Below are 17,697 nucleotides of genomic sequence, written 5' to 3'. Positions count from 1 at the left end.
TCTAAATTAAGACTGCTTGACACAAAAGCTTGCATTATCCTCCAATACTGCTGCATAAGCACAAAGAGTAATCCAAATGCCTACTATCTTGTCAGCATTTACAAAAAGGACAAATGGTTGAATGAATTGTGGTTATGTGCCACTATCAAGTGTTTTACCCTGTCACACAGAGGTGTAAATTGCATTTACTATATGAAAGGTCCTTCTCAATATCAGCAGGCTTTAAAAACAGTACACTACTTACGAGCAATTCCATAGGAGAACGTGCAATGTGAAAATCTGTATCAATTTGTTACTTAAATTTATAATGCGTTTTGCCATAGAATATTAAGTCAAAAATTCATCAGTGATTTTCATTTATAGTTGCTTTTCTTTGATTTTCTAAGGTGATATACAAAAATATTGAATTTATGATATGTATTTAGAATATATAAGGTGGTCAAATTTCACCAGAGACATGTAGACCACAATCTAGAATTATGTTGATAATTAGTTCTTTCTTTCCAGTGTAGTATCATTTTCCCACTAAGCTGGAATGAAGAACTGAAAATTCATATATATATATATGAATTTTATATATATATATATGAATTATATATATATTTTACAAAATAACTAGAAAAAAATTGGAACACATCAATCAAGATTTTTTGCTTACATATTTGAAGTGCTTAACTAGGATGTATGCAGCACCACTAACAGAAATACATTTCCAGAATGAAAAGTCATTTTGAAATCAAGCATTCAGCTTTCATTTTGGAAGCTGCATACCCAGATATTTCAGTATACTCATAGTGAGTGTAGTGAACATATATGAACGTTTCCAGATAAATAAATCAGAATTTTACCATCAAAAATACAATAATGGAAAACACCTAATTTATTTTGCCATGAAGATTTCCTTCTTCTTTGACTTTCCCTAGGGATCTTGTTTCAGGTTGATACATGTCAAGCTTTGTAATTTGTATTGATGTACTAACAATTTACACTTACTTCAGCACTTTTTAGTGAAATATCTGTGTCTTTTGGCAGGCAAATTATATGGACCTCCAAGCACCTTGAGAATTGCAAGTTACAAGGGTATTTGGAGGCAATGAAATCTTGCCTTTACTGAATATAATGTGTAGTTCTACTTTTAGTGATTGCAACAGAATCTGTATGCCAGCACTGGTCACTGATTGCTTAGAATCAAATACTGTTGTTTTACTATGTAAATTGATAATAATCCATAGAAATTGAGGACACTTAAGACACCATTTTATACCTCTTCATCATTTTTTTCATTTTGTATCTTCAGAACAACTGGCAGAGAATGATAGAAATCATTCTTCCTCCAACCAAATAAAAAGGAAGTCAACTTTTGCATTGAAATATCCTTAAAAATATCCTTTCTCTAGGAAATACTTTCTCTTATACTTTTCTTAAAATAAAGTAATTACAATAATGAAAACATAAAGAACATGAGTGAGCTTAACAAAAAATGTGTTTAATCCTTTAACCCTGTCTGCTTTATAAATGTTTTTGGTCACACCATTAATAATTTGCAAATTTTTAAATTATTATTAATAAATATGAATAGTAGCAGAAAAAAATAGCCAAACGTTAGCTACAAGAAAAATCTGCTACTTTGGGCAAACATTTTTTACATTCTTCCTTAGCATGTATCTGGCTGATCACCTTATATTCTTTTGGTAGGACACTTTTTCTGTACATTCTGCATCTGTTGTACTCAAAGGAAGTTTAGTGCATTTCAAGTGTACTCAGAGATGTGTTAGAATTAGACCTGATTAGATAGAACAGCGACACTGGCAAACAGATTCTCCTCCAGCATAGTTCTGTGGCTGACTAATCCTTTGGAATGTCTCCCCACATCTGGAATAACTACTTTCTCACATGTTTTGTGTAAACCAGTTCCATCAAAGCATTTTCCTTCATTCCCACTTCTCAAGCATTGCTGAAAAACATTGCATACAGCTTTGCTGAAAGATACAGTGAACTAACACACAGGATAACATATGACTTGTCAAAGTATGACTCAGGATAAAGTTTAGCAGTGGACTCGTAGTGTTAGGTGCATGGTTAGCCCTGAGGATCTTAATGGTCTTTTCCAACCTAAATTATTCTGTGATTATATGATTCTTTAAAAAGGCAAACTATTTCCTCTGTGAATATATTAATGATTACATTAATCATCGTTGTTGCAATAAATAAAACAGTTTTAAATATGAAGACAGGATAAATGTTAAATGAGCACTTGATTTGGAGGTTTTGTTTTCTAATTAGTTCTCTAAGCAGGTAATTTACCGTTACGTGTTCAGTTCGGGCTTACTCCATTAATGCACTATTGTATGAAGTGATTCATCATCAGTGCCTTGAAAAACAAAATTCTAAGGGATGTAATACACTTTTCAATGATAAATACTTTATTTGTATCCTTTTTATCATATAAGTTACTTTACATTATAAATTACAGATCTGCAGCTATGCCCCCTCTTATGATCAGGCACAAACGACTACACATTTACAGCCCTCAACAAAACCGACTAAAATCATCACATGGGCTTTATACATCAAACCAGTTCCACCCATGTTTCACTGGGGTACCAGGATGAGGCTTGTCACATTTCAGGTAGTCTGCAAGAAACTTGGATCTTTGGACAGACTTCAAATGACTGTATCTGTAGACCCATCCAGGCTGCTTCCTAGCATTAGCTACTTTCTGTCAGTGTCTAAAATCAATAGAAAGCATTGAATGCCTTCATTTGAAGCACTGTCCTGGATGCTTTATGAGTGTCCTGGATGCTTTACTCCACACAGGAGTCTGCAGACACAGACATATCTAAGGAAATATGTTTTGTTGTGCTTCAGAGCTAAGCAGAAAGATGCATAAATCCTGTCTGGCTTCCTAGACAAATTTGAAAAGTTAGTCATGTGAGACCTTATCATAATATAGTACAGTGTGGGACATAAACATCTCTGTTTCCCAGGGGCTTCACTCGACTACTTGAGGGAACAGTGAGTGATCCTTACATAAAATTTATCCTTCGGTTTACTGGAAGGACTGAGATATTTATGGTAAATACATGCATATATGAAATACCTAAATCAGCTTTAACCTCAGATAAACTTTTTGCTACTGGCCATAGTGAATTCTTAATGTGTAGCTTCTTAAGGAAAGCTCCTATTAATACTCTGTAAAGACAGACATCTTCCTATGAAGTTCAATAGCTTTGTTCACTTATCATATTCACTTACCATATTAAGATTTATTTATTTTTTATTTATTTATTTTATGTTGTACATAACCAGTCATAAGCTCGCTGTTGCTAAAGCATCTAAAAGTCAATCCAAAAAAAGCTTTTAAAACACTGTGGAGAGACAAAGGTGGGTTATAAATGGAACTGTTGACAGACCTTATCTCTAGGGTCTTGAATGTTTCTTGGTCATGTTTTAACATTGGTCTGAAAAGAAAACTTTAATTCCTATCTCAGCTTCTGAAAAGAATAGTTGAAACAAACAACAACAACAAAAAATAAGATTTGTATTCTGAGCACACACACGAATACTGCTCTTTATTTTCAGTAATTTTCTGTAGTTTTTTTCTTCAGTGAAAAAATGAAAAAAATGTATGTTCATGACTGTAGCAGAGCGTTGCACTTGCAAAACTTTTGAAAGTCTGTATTTCACAATGTTTCATGAAAAATAATAGTGAAAAGGTGTAAGGTATGAACATACTAAAACTTTGAAAACTTTAGAAATTGAACAATGGTTCATGAGCTGCTTCTGTTTTGCTATTGCACAAAGCTACAAAATGAAGGGCTTTTATGCTTGATATTCAGTTTCTAACCTAATTCTCATCTGTCAGAGGAACCACAGCACTTTAGAGAAAAAGGTCTTAGACTGCTGTCAAGTTGTAATTAAAATTATAAATCTTCATCAAATGTTCCATAATATCTCCACTGAGTTTTCTGGGATGCCATTTTTCTTGCTTCTACATATTACTATACAGCTGAATTATGCAAAGACTCACGCGTAGTCTGCTATTTCAAAACTTCCCACAGAAACAAAATGAATAGCAGAAGATAAGGAAAATGGTTAAATCAGTGATATAGAATCTAGTATGTCAGCATGTAGCCTGTAAACATGAACAAACAATTCTGATAAACCAGTCATGACTCACCAAGATCTTTAACGTGCTTGTATCATCTAATATTTGTAATATTTCTGTTTCAAAAGGTAGGTTTAAAATAAAAACTTGTCATAGCATATGTACACAACAGAATTTGAAATGAAGCTTTTAACAAAATAATATTAAATATTAGCTCATTAATTATAGGTTTGCTCTGAATACAAGCAATTGTTTGTATTGTTTTGTATTGTTTTCCTTTTACTTTCTGTCAAGGTTCAGGCGAACCCTCAATCATATTCATTACAAGGTAGGAAGAATAAACTATATAAATGCGTAACCCGAATTATAACTGCTACTAATACATTAATTAAAAGGATAACTACATTAAAAACCATCAAGGTTCAACTGACATATTACACACTCTGTTCAGGTGATCCATTAATATTATTTCAATTACTTTCCTGGATGATATAGCAGTTATTAAACAGAGTAATGGATTGATAAAACTTATCAGTGCTTCTGATTATCATGATTTGAATGCTGCATTTACGCAACAGTTTATATTCCTTCTTTCAACTCTTTGTAGTATTTACGTTTTTGGTTAAGATGCAAAATATAAAACTGTAACTGAGAGAAAGATAAAGTTTTGTATAGGTGGCAAATTATTTCCTCAGGCTGATGACTAAATAGACACCAAGGTTGTTTTCCTGGTTGTTTTTTTCTTTCCCTGTGACACACAGATGGATTTTGTTTTCCTGATTCCAAAAGTGGTTACCCAGCATTAACCAATTACTTAGCTTGTGCTGTAACTTAGTAGGAAAGGTCCAGTAATCTCTCTCTCAGCACAACTGAACAAGGAATTCGCTTGTAAAGAGAAAGCAAAGAGGCTTATGTTCCCTAAAGCAACGTCTGTGTTTGGCCTCATAGACTAAACGAAAGACAGAGGTTTTTAGATCCTTCATCATACATGTTATTATCCTTTTGTTATCCTTCCTAAACGCTGCAGGATAGGGAAAAATACATCATTTTCTTCTTCAATACAAATAAATATATAATATATATATATATTTTTTTAAACTGTGAGACACTGAGATGTTGCAAATGATTGTTTTTTCCTGATGTTCTTAATTTTTTACTTTTGTACTATATTTACAGTTCTCCAATAGATTTGTGTAGTAAAGAATATCAATGTATTATCATTACTATTTTTATTTCCTTAATTGCTGATTGAATAATAGCATTCAGAGCTATCCCTATAGTGTCACAAAAGACAGGTGAGATACATGTAAGTAAATCTTTTTTTTTTTTTTCAGGATAAAGTTTCCATGAATCTGTCAACGCCAGATAGCTGATTGACAATTTCACCTGCAGCATTAAATTAACAGAATTAACTTCCTATTAAATACAGAAATATGCTTCTCTTTGTCAGAGCTGTGAAGGAAGAGTAGTAGAGGCCTCTTATTTCTGATTCTTACCTTTGTGAAGTCCACACTTTTTTCAGTGGGATGTACCTTGCCAAACGAAGAAAATATTTTTTAGTTATACCTCAATCTTAAATTGACCATAATTGAAAGAATCTTGAGAATCTAATGCATTAAACCAGAAAACTGATAATGGTGAGACACCTGATACTCTCCTTAATAAACTGATGAAGAAACTATCTAAAGATTATTGCAGAATTCAAGATATGCTCGTCCATTATTCAGAATAGTCTTTTAACTTTTATGAGGAGCTGGTACTACCACAGAAACAGCTGGGATTAATTTAACTTAATTGTTTTGTCTGAATTTTGCTTAACATGACCACTACATTGGAAACTTCATTCTTACATTTTTAAAACTGGGAAGTTGGAACTTGAAATTGTGCTTTGAAAGTAGATTCATGAAAGACATGATCAGAGTTGAAGATACTACTGAGTATCTTTAATTATAACTGATATTAGTGGTCTTCAGAAACACTAGACTTTAATAACCTAAGAACAAGGGATCCTATTTCAAGTCTACTGTCTGGGGAACTTTTTACCGAATCTTTTATTATTCAGATGAAAATATACAATGTGTATTTTTATTAAGCCTTCTTAAATTATCTTTTCAAATAATGATTGTTTTGATTTAATAGAAATGAACAAAAGAAAAACTAAGCAGGGCAAAAAAAAAGACTAATTTAGAGTAAGAAACAAGAAAACCAGCAATACTCTTAATATCATTATTATAATTTAATCTACAGTGTACATATATCATCATAATAATAGGAACCCTGAAAAAAATAACAGAGGAGGCATCCAAAAGAGTTGGTGTCAATAATTAGATGTTATCTCAACCAAAACTGTCTTTGGTTTCATCTTTAAGATCACATTAGTACACTGTGTTGAATAAACAATGATTGTTGATCATAAATCTCAGAAGCATGTGGAACACATTTATCAGGCTATAGTTTGGCTTCATAAGGGAAACAGAAGCCTCCTATCAACAGCATCACAAACCTAGTCTACTCCTGTGATCCACATCTCCTAAATGGGATGCAAACTTTTGCCCAGAAATTAATACAAACTTTGTTTTATAGACATTTACACATACGTAACCAAATAAACATACTTCACTATAGTATGCATTTGAAAAAAAAAAAATGGAGGAAAAGAAGCAGCAGAAGGAATTCTAGATACGAGGAAGCAGAAGACCTCACTTGTGAAATAAAAGTCATGTTATAATAAAACCCTTAGATCAGCTGTAACATCAAAGTTAAGAATTTACCAAATAGTTTTTAAAGCCTTTTGGAACAGTTTTCATACACTTTTCTCTTTATCTTTAATTTTGTTCTCCATTAATAAGTAGTCACAACACCACCGCTATATCAGAGAAAGATTTCTATAAAACTGATCCTTGTACAAAGTGTAATTTTTGTCTTAGTTATCAACTTCAAAACTGTCTTTATCCTCAAACTGGAAAAAACTCTGAATGGAAAATCTGGACACAGACTTTTGATTAAATTTCTCATTCTCAAGACATCTGAATGAGTTGTGCTGAATTTAAGTCTTCCATCTAAGCTACTACAACCTTAATAGTGTCAGGAAAGAAATTGCTGCTAATGATGTTATTATTGTCAGGTGTCCTGCTATACACACCAAGAGCACAGTTGCCATCAACCATCTATACAACTTGAAAACTGACAAAAAGTAGCTTTGGACCTTACTGTTCATAGGCTATCTTTCCCTCCCCCCCCCCCCTTTTTTTTTTCCTTAAATGCATGGCTAAATGCCCTATTTTTAGTTAATACTAAAAATAATTTAGAAGGAGTTCCTTTGCTATTTCTGCAGGCCATAAGCAGAGCAACATCTTCTGAAAGAGAGCCAAGACAGGTGTCTCTCAAACTTTGCATCAACAGAATCCTGAGATTAGCCACAGTGTTCACCAAATTCCTTATTCTCCTGAGATTAGCCACAGTGTTCCCTGATTTCCTTATTCTCATCAATGCAGTATGACTTTTGTGTCACATTTACTTATTTACATTTTATGAAATCTAAGTCATGTTCCATTTCTACAGCAGACAAATCTCAGACTATTTCAAGATTAAGCAAAAAAAAACATATTGCAAGATTATTCAAAAAATATTTTCAATGTAAATCTGTGCAGTCAGACAACATGCTTCATATAAAGTCTGACAATAAATAAACTGACACAGTTCTTTAAATTCCAAGGAAAACAGAGAAAAAATGTTTTTTTGAAAAAAAAAAGTGTTTGCTCAAAAGACTTGAACAGCTGCAAAGCAAGAAGAAAACTTCAAAATCAGAAATGAAGTTTATAAATCTTCTAATAATTAAGTTATTTCCACTAAGTAGAGTCAGCAAAACCAGTAATTTTAAGATAGTATTTGATGACTTTGGTAAATAGGATTTTATGTTTGCTGGCTTCAAAAAAGGGAACTGGACTTGATGACACGGAAATATTTTTTCCTGTAGCATTTCTTATGCATGTGAACTGAATTGCCTTTTACAACTAGGAATTGTCATAACAAATCCCCCTACTCTTAAGTAAACAGAAAAACTCTGTTTGAAAGCTCTGGTTTTCTTTTGTACTTTGTAGCCTCTACAGACATCCTCAAGGACATTCTCCTGTGTCGGAAAGGAAGCTGAAAGATACCATCACTCCAGAGATTCCTGTCATTCCAGATCAGGGAGTGGAGTGAAATGGTACCAGGATTTTTCTGGTATCATCAGTTTCTGCAGAGTTTATTATTAATTTTTAATTAGGTTTTGAGAACTGAGATATTTCTTATGCTGAAATTCTTATGGTATGACTTTTTATGTAGGCATACTGAAACTATTACTATAAAAATGACAGGAATTATGCTTCTGCTGTTATGTTGGGTAAATCCTAACGCTTGACAATGTAATGATTAGCTTTTCATACTGTAAGATTCAAATTTCATGAGCACTTTTGCATGCTCAGCAGCAAACCATACATTTGTAAAAATGTCTGAGATTAATTAGTACAATGTGGTAATGGCCTGCACAAAAGTAGTCTCCCAAAATGTGCATGGATGTCTAATACCACAAAAATCATTTTAATTCAGTCATTCAGGTTTTTACTAATTGCTGTTTCAGTGCTTAAATTATTTCCAGAGTTTGGCATAAAGAGGTCTAACACAGAATAAAAATAAAACATTTTAACAATTTAAGTAGTCTTTTGCCCAGACAATTTGAGAGTACACATGTCTGACTCATTACTTGACAGTGGCAATGGTAAAAAATATTGAAGACACATTTTTTTCCCCTATAATTCTTTCTTCCTGGATTGGCAGATTTCTCCAAACAAAAGAATGGTAAAACTAAAGATAAACAATTCCTCTTAAAAAACATGAAAGTCAATATTTGATTCAAAATTTTTCTAACTATGGTACTACTGTAAGGGCAATAAAAAAAATGGACTGAGATTGAAAAAAAAATAGCAAGAAGAACAATTAATTTATTTAATCATCTCACGCTGAGAAACTCTGGGCCAAACTCTTTTCCAATTAAATCAATAGGTTAGAAGTCAGGAGAGAATTTGGCCTAGAAATGTCAAAACAGAGTTATCAGTGAGATCTGAGGACCTCATTCTTTTAAAAATTCCAGACTTTTTGGAGACAAGCCATTAAGAAGCATGCGTACCTCTTCATGGGTAAATCCCACCTTCTGTAGTTGAAAGGTAGAAGAGGAACAGCATGATAACATTACACCATGATGAGAATAGAGTATTTCTAAAGCCTTTAGATTAAATACTTCGAAGCAAAAAAAGATCTAACCAAGTATGATCCACAAATTAAATTTTAAAGGATACAAGAGCAGATCCTTACCGACACTAAATTAGTCGAGCTTCAATGACTTCAAGTAAGCTATGCCAATTTCATATCAGATGAAAACCTTATCCATAAATTTCATAATTCCAGGGAGATTATGCCTGCTATGTAGTGAACACTAACTGGAATATGGAGTGTATTGCACTGTAAATCATAGCATGATTTAATTAGGAGGGGCTTCTGTTCATTCTCCTGCCCCAAAATAGGACAACTTAAAAGTTTGAAAAGTAGTTCAAGCACGTCTCCAGTAGTTTTCAAGAACACAGACTCCTTTCTGTGCTACCTGCTGTACTGACCATCATTGTGGTGAATTTTTTTTTGCAGTATCTAATCAAAATTGCTTTTTTTGAAGCTGATTTGCATTGTCCCTTTCCTTAAGGATCACTGTTTGTCTTTGAGAAAAGCCCTGCTAACCCATCCAATATAGCTGAGAATAACAGCCCAGGTCCTGAAAACTCAGTTGTTTCACCCTCTCCTAGTGGTGAATCTCCTTTGTAGTCCACTAATAATTTGGATGGCACTCATCTCAATTGAGAATGCTAAGTAGAGTACCTAACAAAAGCCCAATTTTTTCTGCAAGGTATCAGATAGTCTGGTCCTTTCCATCTCCAGCAGTAGCATAATTTCAGGGATTTGCTTCTTGGAGTTTGTTTCTAACTAGGAGAATCTCAGAATGATAATAACAGTGTAGACAGAGCAATAAAGAATTTCAGATTCAAAGTATAGTTCCACCTTAAAGGCATACATAGAATTTGTATTTTGTATTTAATGTGAAACAATTGACAATTATTGTTTTTCAATAATTTGCAGTCCATTATGTTGTCATCAATGATTTTTTTTTTGTGCAGAACAGAAAATGCCATTTTGCACTATAGAAAACCAACATTTTAAAGCACACAACAGACAAATTATTACCATTTTACTCCTGTGAACTCTAAATTTGTAGTTCATAATTCAGGATGTGGGAGGCAAAAATACAGTAGATACAATTAAAAAGTTAAAGCGCTTAAGACTTTTCAGTCAGACCTTTGGAAGGTATGAGAAATAACTGAGCCACATATGAGTGGATGAATGGACTAAGGAGATCATTTTTAGTGATGAAACCTTCAGTTTTTGTGATGTTATTTTTCTGTACTTCTTTTTTCTTTTTGTAATTTGCTTCAATGATTATGAAAAAAAAAAAAAACAGGCCAGATCAGATAAACATATATATGCACGCATAGTGGTCTTGCACATCTTTATGTTAGAACCTCATACAAAAGATTCAGACCCACACAATGGCATCTCTGGTGTCTTTCACAGACTCCTCCTATGAGGATGGTAACCCTTTGCATGCATGAGGCTCACAAAATCCTACAGAGGCTTGTGGGCACGACGAACTTTCCCTACTCACTATATTCATTCCTAAAGGATTTCTAGTAAAGCTAGTATAAACAGATCTGTGAAAGATCACAGCCTTGTTCTATCATACAATTTTTATTTATTAATACTTATTCATTTGCAATTAAATTGTGGAATGTGATTTAGGACAATTTTATGATAACTACAAGTTGTATTATGAGTCGGAAAACAACAGTAGTATGTAACTGTTTCCATTGATTAGTTTCAATCTAAGGAAAATGCAAGTAACTAAAACAGTTTATTATTTTAATCAATTCGTCATAATTTGTGCTTAACATTGTAACACATGGAAGTAATAGTAAATAACACTAAGCAAAAGTGAATGATCCATTGAAAAGCAGCTGGCAGTATCTGAACAATAGGTATAGGAAGGTCATTATAAAAAATGTGATTATTCTTCTCAATATATAACACACTGTGATATATCATGTCTTGCATGATATATCATACAGAGTGGACAAATTTTGTGCAAAAATGCTGATCTGAGTTGTGGTCAGCATTTGTCTGGACAATTTACATTGCTGCTGTTGACACCTGCAAATGCCCTCAAACTTGATTCCCCTCTTTATAAAAGACTGCAGAGCTGCTGGCAAAGCATTCTTCACAAGGGACTTTTCCTCTGGAATGTTTTTCCTTGCCAAGGTCTAAAATAGCCATAAACTGTTGACATTCTGGGTATGCTACGAAGTCCATCTGTGTGAGCTGACTGAGGCAGTAACTTGTGGGATATCTCGTGGGAAGGTGTGAGGGAGGTGCATGGGTCTCATGACTAGAAATTAAATGGGGTGTTAGAGAGTGGGAGGACAGAAGAGTGATGCTTTTTTTGGAAGTTTTATTTATTGCAATCTCTACATTATGTTTTAAAATACATGCCATGGTTGCTCAAAGTCTTAGGTGTCCTCTGCTGTGCTTATTTTGGATGAAAATCTAGATGAATTATAATTCTGTTCCTAGTGTTAATGATTCATTTTGTTTTCTAAATTTCTCAGAGATTTTTCATAAATTAAAATCTGAGCAGCAGACTTATTTTTCAGAAACCTTTCAGAGTGAAACTGAAATGACTTCTTAAACATTAAGGTACTATGCAGAGTGAGTAAGAATGCAGGAATCAACCCAAGTGATTTTGACAGTAATAGCATCATGTTTTACAGCTTTTTTTTTTTTTTTTTTTTTTTTTTTTTTTTTTTTTTTTTTTTTTTTTTGTTAAACCACATTAAGCAAAATATACTGCAGAAATAACACTGGTTGTTTGTCAAGGAAAAACAAGGAAAAAAAGAGACATGCAAAGTAATGACTGGTTAAAATTGGAAATAAATAGAGATATAAACAGAGCCATACTGATTAATTAGTGAAATATCCCTCAGCATATTTTGCTTAATAGTACCCCCTCTATGACAAGGAACTCTAACATTTTTCTGATATTAATTATTGATACCTATTTCAACAATATTCACATTTACATGTATTGGATATTAGGAACAACATCTGAAATACCATCTTAATTGTAAAAGAATATACATATTTAATCTAATCGATTATGGCAGTAACAATATGGCTACCACTCAGCTCAGCTCAACTCAGCAGAACTCAGGTGGTGAGAAAGACTTGCAGATAGCCAATAGTGGAAAAATATTGTTTGCTTACTATATCTTTGTAAAAATAACCTTACAAGAGGTTATTAGATCCTGTATTCCAAATTATAGCAAGAGATTCCAAGAGAAAACTCTTCTATTTCAACTGAAATACAAATTTTAGTACTGATCCATAACAGAGAAAAAGTTATTCATACAATGTATGTTCTGTTTTCTACATTTAACATGTGTTTAGGCATTGTTTTCACTGGTGACACTGGAGACAAAGATCAAAAAGGTGTTATTTCTAGAGTGTTACAATTTTTCTCAGTACTAAGTCACCCCCAAAAATCCTACAGCTGAGATAATCATAATTCTTTTGCAAGTCCTGAGTTTTGGATCCATTGAACTGTTCTATTTCCAGATTAAAAGTCAGTATCATAAAATACTAAGTTTGATCATACACCTGATTATTTTTTTTTTCTCAAGAGGAATTGGAAAACAAATCAAATAGCCTACAGAAAACCATGGCTTTTTGTGGTGCATATGTTTTAATATCAATATCAATTTTTTACTATACAACATTCAAGAAGAGACAGAATTTTTGCCTGTCACAAAGACTGTGATTTCTTTTAAATGTATCTAAAAGTTCCACATTCGTATTATCAACTGATGTATGTTAATAAAGCTATTTGGATGTATAGATGCTGAGAAGACATTTTCCTTCAGAAGCAATAAAATACAAAATGTTGTCTTGTCAAGAGATTTGAAATTATCTGTTTCACTTTTTCTTTCTCTCACATCTTTTGATGCATTTATCTGTTCTACAGCTTTCTTTGATGAGAATTTGAATTTGATTATGTCAACCTTTAAGCATTTTTAAATTCTGTTAATTGAGTAGGATTCAATAAAGGTTTATTTAAAAATCTTAACTTAGTAGCTAGAAAATGGTTTGTGTATAAAGAAACATGTAGATCAAGCAAAGAGAAAGCTTAAGAAAGACAAACTTTAATTTGATGTCATTTATCTTAGTTATTCACTGCAATGAGGAATGGCTAATTCCAGGTAATACTGAACATCATATAGATCAGAATGTAACATTTTGATGTATGAGATCACACAACAGTCACAAACAGGATTTTAAAAGTAAATTCTAAAAAAGTAGAAAGTTATGGATTTCAGAGTTAAAAGTAATCTCAAAAGAAACTATGGCTTTGTAACAAAAAAAAAAGTTGTCTTTTTTTTTCTTCTCAATTTTCTTCAAATTACCCATAATTGCTGCCTTATACTCTTCTCATAGTATTTAAGTGTTTTGACTTTTTAATCTTAAATGCATTACTCTTTCAAAACATTACAAAAGAAGCTCCTAAAGGTGAAACAAACAACTAAAAATATATTTTAGATGTTATCCAATTATTCATCTTTTTAATCCCAGAGAAGTCATTCTTCAAAAAAATTGCTCAGTGATAAAAAAGCTCCTTTTAATTACTCTCCCTGACTCTTCTTGATACTGTCTCATATCAAGCCAGACAGCTCCCACAATGACTAGCACCCTTGTAGAAAGCTGTAAGAACCTAAATTTTCATTGCAGGTAGCCACCTGCAAGAGCACTTCAATTATGTCTAAATCCACCTAATCAAGATGAATTCAAAGTCTCCCCTGGAACTTTTTTTTTTTTTTCCCCTTTTTATATTTTTTTTTCTGCTCATTTCTTTCATCACAAATCAACTTAAAGAATGCCATAGACTCATTCTGAAAATTTCTAAAATATATAAAACCAGAAAGCTTTCCTCTCTGATTCCCAGCCCCTTCAAAATACATTGCATTGACTTCTATTTTCTACAACATGAAGATCTTACATTTATGTCTAACAGCCAAGAAGGTCCCCGTGTGCTTAGGCAGATGAACCCAGTGTGCCTAAAGTATGTCAGCTACGATCAGCTCCAAGAGGCACTGAAGTAAAATGCTGAGACCTTTTGAAGCTTATTCAAAAACAGAACTATAAAAACGGGCACATTAATCAGGATGGCCTTATTACCAGTGGTGTACATTGGCAGATAATATAATCCCCTGACAACCTGTGAGTGTCACAGCAAAACAATCTACACCCACTTATGCCACCTGCAGAAAAAAAAAAAAAAAGGTGCAATTCTCCCAGGACATTGGTAATTTGAAACTTTCCAGTCATAACTACTGAATTTCTGCTTGAGTTCATACGGTGGAAAAAGATAACTTCTTTTGTTCTGTCTGAAATAGGCAAGCCTTCACTACAAAACATCCACACTTTCACTGTGTTATGTTCAGTTCCATCTGTCTGCTATTCATGCTATAGGTACACAAACAAGAGCGAGACACATGTAATAGCAGTATATTTCAACTGAGCTAAAGAGATAAGGATATATTTCAACTGAGATAAGGAAAAGCTGCCTTGTGTCAAGTTCAAGGTCACTCTTCAAATCACTTTTTTTGGAATGCTATTTAAAAAATGTTTATAATTATCATAAGGCTAAATTAAGCACATAGATCTGATGAAGATCTAAATGTCTATTCAAATATACTAAAACAACCCTGTCCCTCCAAGCAAATTAAACAAAGACAAGAATAATAGCACAGAAGAACAGCTGAAATAATAGCCAATTTTATAAATCAACAGAATTTACAGAGCAGGTCTTACTGAGGGAAGAGACATTTTAGCAAAATGGGAAATGCAAAGCTGATTGCAGAAATGACAAATCATCTTTTGCATGACAGCCTGTATTTTATATCGCTTGGTTTTAATGTTTTGCCTTTGATATGCTTTAAAAATGAAGAAATGAGAGCTATTAAAACTACTCCTTCACATGTTAGGAGTAACTTCAAAACACAGTGAAAATATATTAATAAACTGTCTGTTGTGCTTTGCTGACTCCCATGCTAGAACTCTTTGAACTAGGGCCAATCCTGGCAGTCAGAGACACACTGCAGCCACCAAACTGCTACCTTGCTGCTGAACATGCTGCAAAAGGCAAGCTAATTATGCTCTGCTCTTTCTTCTGTGAATAACTCAGCATTACTGGCATTTCTTTTCCTTTGCATTTCCTTTCATACAACACGATGCTGAGAAGTACTAGGAGATGCAGAATGTGGTTTATGAACAAAAATGTATTACAAAAACCTGGATTTCTAAATTGCCCTGTTTGTTCCTTTGTATTTGCAAATCAATTAGAACTGCAAGCAGAAATGCATAAGGCTTTTTTTTTTTTTTTTAAGTAACAGACTAAACGGCATACTTTAAATTCTAACACATGTAAACTTGCAGATTATACACACACACACACATATTGGTGCAGTTATTTCACAGATGTGTTATCTGCAGGAATTCCACCTTTTAGCACTCATAACATTCATCATTTCAGAATGAAAGTATTTTCAACACTGAGTAATAAAGCAGCATCTTTTTAATAAGATTAGGACCTTATACCATACACAATAGCCACCCAAATATTTAAGATTCAAATTATTTTGAAATAACACTTCATTTTAAAAATATTTTATAGGTTAGATTTCAGTCATATAGAGTGGTTTGGGTTGGGGATTTTAAAGATCATCTAATTCCAACCCCACTGCCATGGGAAGGGACACCTCCCACTAGTCATTAAAACATAACTCGTCCCTCTTCCTATTTAATTCAATTAATTTATTGAGATATATAGCTCATCAGAAAAGAACCTGTAAAAGGTGAGAAATTCTGAACAGAGGAACTATCCATGTATACAAACTTAAGCTGATGTATGTCAAACAGGATTAGTAACTTTGTCAGGTTTATTGAGAGCAGTATCAAGTTTATCTTGTCATGAAATTAAAGGGAATTCTTCCAGGAGCAGGTCTCTCTTTTGAAGTTGTAGACAATGTACACACTGCTTATACACCTGGAATGCAGTAGCCATGAGTTGATTTGCAGCCATGAGCTACTTTAAATTCTAAAGCTTTATGTGGAAAATTATGCAGAGAAATTAAAGGTGTGAAACAGATTGTTCATCTATTATGGAAATGATGCATTATTTAGAGTAATGTAAAGAAGTGCCTTCTGATTAGACCTTATTGTTCTAAGTTTTCTAAAAATAAGACAACAGTCACAATTTCTGCTCCCCACTTCTGCAGCAGAAAGACATGCTCTTTGTGCTGTAAGGTGCATATAATTAAATACAGAAAGAATTATAAATATGATTTAATACTGATGGTATTGATATATGAGTTATATGAGTTGAAAACTCAAATTAAAATGGCTTTCAGTCATTCAAATATCACAGTCACTTGAGATAATATTTAGAGTTTTAATTTTAAAGCAATTATTTAAATAGTCATAAAGAAGTACATGAAATCAATTAGTTTTGGAGTTTTTCTTGTGTTTTGAAGAAAAAGCAGTGGAAATCATAAACAAGGGTATTGTAAATTTTAAAGAAACGTTTTTACCCAGAATAGAGAAAAGAGAAATCTAGCAAATAAATGACCAAAGGTAGCAGAAAAGCTGTTGCCATTTAGTAATTATGTTTGAGAATATCCATTGCATCTTTCCTTCTCCAGGATGCCTTCACTTTAGGAATACGATATGATTATATGTAAACGATTAACGAATCTATGACTGACAAATATTTAGTTCTAAGTTTATGTTAAGCTCTAGTAAAGATGAGATTTGTTAACCATTTCTGCTTTAGGTTTATCTGTTGTATCCCATGAATGAGGAAATTTTCTGGTAGCTTGAGAGAAGTAACAAGGGGTCCTTGCATAGTTCTGTTGAGTTTGCTGACTTTGATAGTCTTCTACATTTGAATCACAAAATGCTGAACCCATATGCTTACTTGTTTCCTGTATGTAAACTGGCTACCAGCACTATTTATTGTTCCAGCCTCATCAGCCTTTTCTTTGGTGTGGATTTTATCTTTATCCTTGCTTAAACAGAAACTACAGCTCAACTGGTTGGACTCTCAGGACCAATGCTAGTTCCCGGGACATCTCAGTAATGCATTTCTCTCTAGCAATTCAATATGGTGAGCATATTTCCCTCCTTTATCCAGCAACAGAAATAATCTGACATAATAAATAATATATGCCCACTTTTTGGACTTCCACCAAACTCCATTATGACATCCTTACACCAGCTCAGCTTTATAGGTAACCAGTAGTTCAGATAACCACAAATGCTCTATGAAATAAGCACAGTTAAAATTAAATAAATAAATGCACACTTACAAATATATATTCTCATCCACTTGGAAGACGTGT

General features: G+C 33.1%; 1 protein-coding gene across 8 annotated transcripts in view; it reads right to left on the bottom strand.

Moving 5' to 3' along the window:
- PCDH7 (protocadherin 7) overlaps positions 1 to 17,697 on the bottom strand; it is a 284,006-nt gene that overhangs the window by 180,448 nt on the left and 85,861 nt on the right. The window contains exon 3 of one of the 8 annotated variants that reach the window (XM_068680077.1): positions 5,605 to 5,640. The exons of the other annotated variants lie outside the window; for them this stretch is intronic. Within the exon in view, the coding sequence (XP_068536178.1) occupies positions 5,605 to 5,640 (36 nt within the window). The remainder of the gene's footprint in view (positions 1 to 5,604; positions 5,641 to 17,697) is intronic. 8 annotated transcript variants of the gene reach the window in all.

Source organism: Anas acuta, chromosome 4, assembly GCF_963932015.1.
Source record: "Anas acuta chromosome 4, bAnaAcu1.1, whole genome shotgun sequence".
Lineage (NCBI taxonomy): Eukaryota > Metazoa > Chordata > Aves > Anseriformes > Anatidae > Anas > Anas acuta.
This window is presented reverse-complemented; position numbering and strand designations above follow the sequence as displayed.